Raw genomic sequence first — 5,428 nt, 5'->3', positions numbered from 1 at the left:
ATTGAAATAAAAAAATATTACTAAGAATTGCATGGACCTCTTTGTTTGTAGCCTAATATACTCGCAGTCATTAGATTATTTTATTAGATCTTTTAAGGAGTACAAGTTTTTGCACCATCTTATTTTCTTAAAGAGTACAAGTTTTTGCACGATCTTATTTTCTTAAAAATTCCCAAGTGAAGTCTTGGAATTTGATCTTGTTTTTAATGAACCAAATCGATTACGGAACGACATAAAACATTGGAATTTACTCTTACTCGTTAAATCTTTTGAAGAGTGCCCGAGCCATGAAAGTAAGCAAGTCTTTGGTTATTTGATGACATTGGAGATGTCCTCGCAATTACAACAATAATATCTTCAGCTACTTGATTGTACTTGTTCTGATTCTTCCACACGCAATGTACATCGATCGTTCAATTACGATCACTCTAAATATGCAGTCTGTTTTTTGTGTTGAATTGATGTCGTTGGGCCTAACATTTTTTTTGGCCCCATGGACATCTAAATATGTCATGGTAGTAAGTGATATACACTTTTTGGTTACACACTTTAATTTATACAAAATCAAAATCGACAAAAAAAGGTTTGATATTAAAGCTTAATTATTTTTGAAATAAAAAATAGTCCCTCTCTCAATCCCTTAAAAAAGACCAATTTGCCAATTTGGAATGTTCCTTAAAAATAGACCAATATTATTTAGGGAACCTTTTTTTCTCTCTATTGAGATGAGTCTCATCCTCCAATAACAATACTCCAATAAATTTTTTCCATATCTCTCTTAATGAGGGACGGAAAAAAGTGGTAAAATAGAACTCTTAACGGGAACGGATGAGTAACTACTAATGTACTCTTTCAAAATAAATGGCATTTGATGGCCACTGTGGCTTTTCCATTTTGAAAAATAAATCTATCACAGCCTCGTCCAAAAGCAAATATAGACTTTTGCAGTTATGTTTTATTGATGAAAAGGAACATTGATCAAACATTAATTTCCTTGAAGACACCATATTCTCACCGTTACAAAATGTTCAAATTGTTGCTACTTTTGGCTTGAATCTTCACTAGTAATAAAATAAAAAGGGAGAACCATAACATAGGCTTAAAAATACAACACAGATTGGATGGAAATATTTCTCTGCCCAGAGTACAATAAAATAAAATTAAAATTAAAATTAAAATTGGTTCAGTACTATAAAAATTCAGGCAAAGAAGCCATTACTCTCGCAGAAAGCACACCTACGCAATGTTTCACTAAATAAAAGTTGGAAACCCAAGCGGAAAACATACGCAGTCTGTATCACATCCTCATTCATGAGCTCGGTAAGGGTTCTGCTTTATCCTTCAATGATTCTGCTTCTGCCTTGGGAACTGCCTCCCCCTCTGGTTTTGTCACCTCTGTCAAAATATGGGTAACTTGTTATGAATGGAAAAAAAAAATTGAGTACCAAATGCTAAGAAACATGAGAACCAACCAAGAGCTATAAAACCTATATCTCACACATTAAGAAGCTCAGTAAGAAGATGCCTTTTGATGACACAGCCAAAGAAAACTGAGCATCAAAGACTATTGGAAGAAAATGCCAACTCCACATGCTTTGACGTATACACAATTGAGAAAATCAAAACAGATGGTGTTGAAAAGGGGGAAAAAGTCTAAAACCCAAGAAAATAACAAAATAAGAATATCATTCCACAAGAGTAGTGAACTCAAATTCATTGGCAGGGCTAAGCGATCGACAGATTTTATAAGCAAACAAACTTTGTAGACAAACAAAAACTAAAGAACAAGTACCTTCATCGTCACTGTCATCGAAGTCATTTCCCATAGCATCATCTCCGATGCCACCCATTCCGCCCATGCCACCCATTCCAGCCAAGGCGCTCATATCCATGCCGCCCATTCCACCCATGCCACCCATTCCAGCCAAGGCGCTCATATCCATGCCGCCCATTCCACCCATGCCACCCATGCCTCCCATGCCTCCCATGCCACCCATATCACCAAATTTCTGTAGGAGATGACAAAGAGGAAAAATATTAAGAGGGACAAAAAAATGCAGACCATAAATCATCATACAAGAAGTAGAAATATACTTACCGAGAAATCCATTCCACCTAAATCTAAGTCTGACGGCGCACCTGATCAAAGGGCATGATAGAGATAGATCAATTACATATAGTAGAGTAAATGAAACTTCGCATTTCATTGCCAAATATAATAAATTAAAAAATTATACCAGCATCATCATCTTCATCTACCCATTTGTCCCAATCTACTTTCACGTAGTGAGGTGTCTTCTCATTTCCACGCAACAACTTTGTCCACCATTTCTTCTCAGCTTTCTCCAATACACAGACAATGCTGCGCACACCTATGTTTATCTTGCACTCCTACAGAGTGCGAACATTCGGTAACTATTATCAGTCAAGTAAAAAGGAAAGCTCCAGTATATAACAGTGGTTGGATAATCATCAGATGACTATCAAGTAGCTCCAACTTCTGGCAACTAAACTACAGAGTTCTTATCATTGGCTGTGTTTATACACATAATGTAAAAAAGAGACTTCTGGCAACTCACCTCTACATTGATCTTATCGAGTAGCTCCAACTTGAGTTCATAGAGGTTACTGTCAGTCCCAGCAGCGGCAGAAAATGTAAATGTACCATCAGGGTCAACATTGACCTTAGGGTCTTTCGCATCTGCCAGAAGCACTGTGAGATAGATCTTGTCCTCCCTTTCGGCCCACTTCACTTCAGGGTGACGGCTACAATGTAGAATATGTTTTAGCTAGTGGCTCAATCCAACACAACAAGAATACCAAGAAAGCAATTATCATATTAGACATGAAATTTTGAAAAATCCAGTTAGTAAAATGCAATTATCAATATCATTTGACCAATAAGTTTCACAAAATTATATGCAGCACGTAGTTCCATCATTTTCTGGTGTACAGCGCAAATATAATACAACATCCCACATAGAGTAAATGCCACTAAATAAAACAAAATAAAATTTTGTTAGCTAACCTACATAAAGCAACAGGTTAGAGGCAGTAATTGAGCGTAAAACATTATCACGAAAAACTAAGAAAGCGATTATCATACTTAGACATAAAATTTTGAAAAATCCAGTTAGTAAAATGCAATTATCAATACCATTTGACCAATTAGTTTCACAAAATTATATGCAGCATGTAGTTCCATCAACAAGTGCGCAACACCAACATGTAACTCATTCCTGAAAACAAACACCCGTTCCAACATATTTTCTAGTTGCCTCATTTCCTAGACAGAACATATACTACAAACTCAGCAGAGAAAAAAAGTAACCTGCAGCATCACAGATACACTCGTGTACAGGCAAATATAATACAACATCCAACATAGAGTAAATGCCACTAAATAAAACAAAATAAAATTTTGTTAGCTAACCTACATAAAGCAACAGGTTAGAGGCAGTAAAGAGCGTAAAACATTATCACGAAAAACTAAAAAGTTCAATAAAACCGACCTAGACATTGTCGCCTCTTAACTTTCATAAATCGAACGATAATGAATTCAATTTTCTCGTAATCAAACGCTCAAATAAATAGATAAAAAATAGCTAAATCCAACCCACCATGTCCTTCAAAAATCGAACGCAGTATCAAAAACAAAACAAAAAAAGAAACAAATAAGAATGCGAAGTAAACAAAAAAAAGCTACACAATTCGATTACAACGATCAGTATCAAAACGATAACAAAACAAAAAGTAGTAAACTTTTAACGAAGAACAATTCAGACCTCATATTCGAATCTGAGAGAGATAGTAGAAACCCTAGAGAGGAAGAAATGGAGAGTGAGAGAGTAAAGAGAAGTAGATGCCCTGCTCCCAAGTCTCCTCCTTTTAAACCCTCGAATCGAATTAATTTTGGAAGCCCTCACACGTGAATCTTTTTATCACACTCTAAATCTTGATAAATGTAAATATTTATCAACGGTAAAATGTGGGCGGCCCATACATATATCTCTTTGGGCTTTTTTTGCTTTCGTAATCTATTAAAATAATTATTGTTCAAGTTCATATACTCATGAATTTTATTTTAAATGTTTTACATGTTAGTTGTCCGACTTAGAGCATCTACAATAGGAAGGACTTCCCCACAAACTAGCACTAGTACTACCTAAAAACACCTTCTGCCACGTCACTAAGATTTCCCACATCATTGCCACATCACTAAGACTTCCCACTGCACAATAGTGGACTAGCACTAGGACATCCCGACAACACAAATTCACATTCTATATGCGGAATTAAATATGGAATTAAAATTTCAGCACGAATACGGAGAAAATGCAAACATTTTATATAAATAAAAAACATACATAATTTTAAAAAGTACATAGTTAAATTTTAAAAAAATTACATAGTTCACAAAGAAAAAAAAACATCCCAGGGCTTCGACACGTGGCCCCCTCTCACTCCTCGTCGTCCCCTAGGCCAATCGCAGTGGCATCAGAGTCCCTAGATGCTCCCGCCCCAGATGCTCCCGCACCGTCGATGGGTGGCATCCCCAAATCACGCCTCATCAAGTCGATGACTCCCTGCAGCATCTCCTTGTGTATGGGGTCATCCGTCGTTCTCCACTCCTTTATGGTTTCTATTATGTTCGTATGATGCTGGGTCATCGCTATACGGGAATCTCAGCGGATGGCTGGGCTGCTGTAGGGGCTGCCGACTGGACCTCCTGGGACCCGCTGCTGGCGCATCCCCTAGACATCCGCATTGCCGTCTTTTGCCCAACCGGGCGACGGCGACGGCGACGGTTAAACGAGCGAGGGGTCGGGATATCTTCGGCATCGTCGGCGGAACCGACACTGCTGCTGTAGGCGTCAGATAGGGATCTTCTGCCGTTTTGGCCAGCCAGTGGTTACATCCGCCCGAAACTTTTCCGACTCCATCAACACCACATACGAGTCCCAGTGTTTGAACTGGCCGTGTTTGCCTGGCTCGGGGAACTGTTGTAGCGCCATCCTCTTCGCATCCTCCATGGTTTGGCCGCTGGTAAGCATGCGGGTGTTGTTCTCGTATGTCTTCCGGCACTCCTCAGGCATGTGAAACCTTCCATCCGCCGGTTTAAATTTAATGTAGGTTGTGGCGATGCGTTTCCACATGTTCTCGATTTTGTGATTGCTCAAGCGAATGGGATCATCGCAAACGTTGATTGATAAGACTAATTTCATGCATCGGTTATGTAGTGAAAAACATTACATTTTGCTGGGTCTAACACGGTTTCTAAGCCAGGTGTGTGACAAAATCGCTAGATTCAGGAGATGCTGGAGGAAATAGTCTAGCGAAGGAATGAAGTAGAAATGAGCAGAATCCAAGGAAAAAGAAGGCTTGAAGAAGGGAGTCAATAGCTGAGGGCAACAAAGTCTATCTATAC

The 5,428-nt window shown here is 38.5% G+C and overlaps 1 protein-coding gene across 2 annotated transcripts; it reads right to left on the bottom strand.

Moving 5' to 3' along the window:
* Positions 1–1,094: 1,094 nt before the first annotated feature.
* On the bottom strand, positions 1,095–3,939 carry LOC125207245 (uncharacterized protein Os08g0359500-like). 2 transcript variants are annotated; one of them, XM_048106509.1, is made up of 7 exons: positions 3,786–3,939; positions 2,580–2,766; positions 2,238–2,391; positions 2,099–2,139; positions 1,967–2,009; positions 1,793–1,915; positions 1,095–1,395 (listed from the first exon to the last, which is right to left on the bottom strand). In XM_048106509.1, exons 1-7 carry the CDS (start codon positions 3,788–3,790, stop codon positions 1,310–1,312), a joined length of 639 nt encoding a protein of 212 aa, XP_047962466.1. In that variant the 5' UTR covers positions 3,791–3,939; the 3' UTR covers positions 1,095–1,309. The 2 variants fall into 2 exon arrangements, with proteins under 2 accessions (XP_047962466.1, XP_047962465.1); XM_048106508.1 differs by having other exon boundaries at positions 1,793–2,009; positions 3,786–3,938.
* Positions 3,940–5,428: the final 1,489 nt, after the last annotated feature.

This window comes from Salvia hispanica, chromosome 2, assembly GCF_023119035.1.
Source record: "Salvia hispanica cultivar TCC Black 2014 chromosome 2, UniMelb_Shisp_WGS_1.0, whole genome shotgun sequence".
In the NCBI taxonomy this organism is placed as follows: domain Eukaryota; kingdom Viridiplantae; phylum Streptophyta; class Magnoliopsida; order Lamiales; family Lamiaceae; genus Salvia; species Salvia hispanica.
The sequence above is the reverse complement of the archived record's forward strand: the minus strand, read 5'-3'. Positions and strand labels throughout refer to the sequence as shown.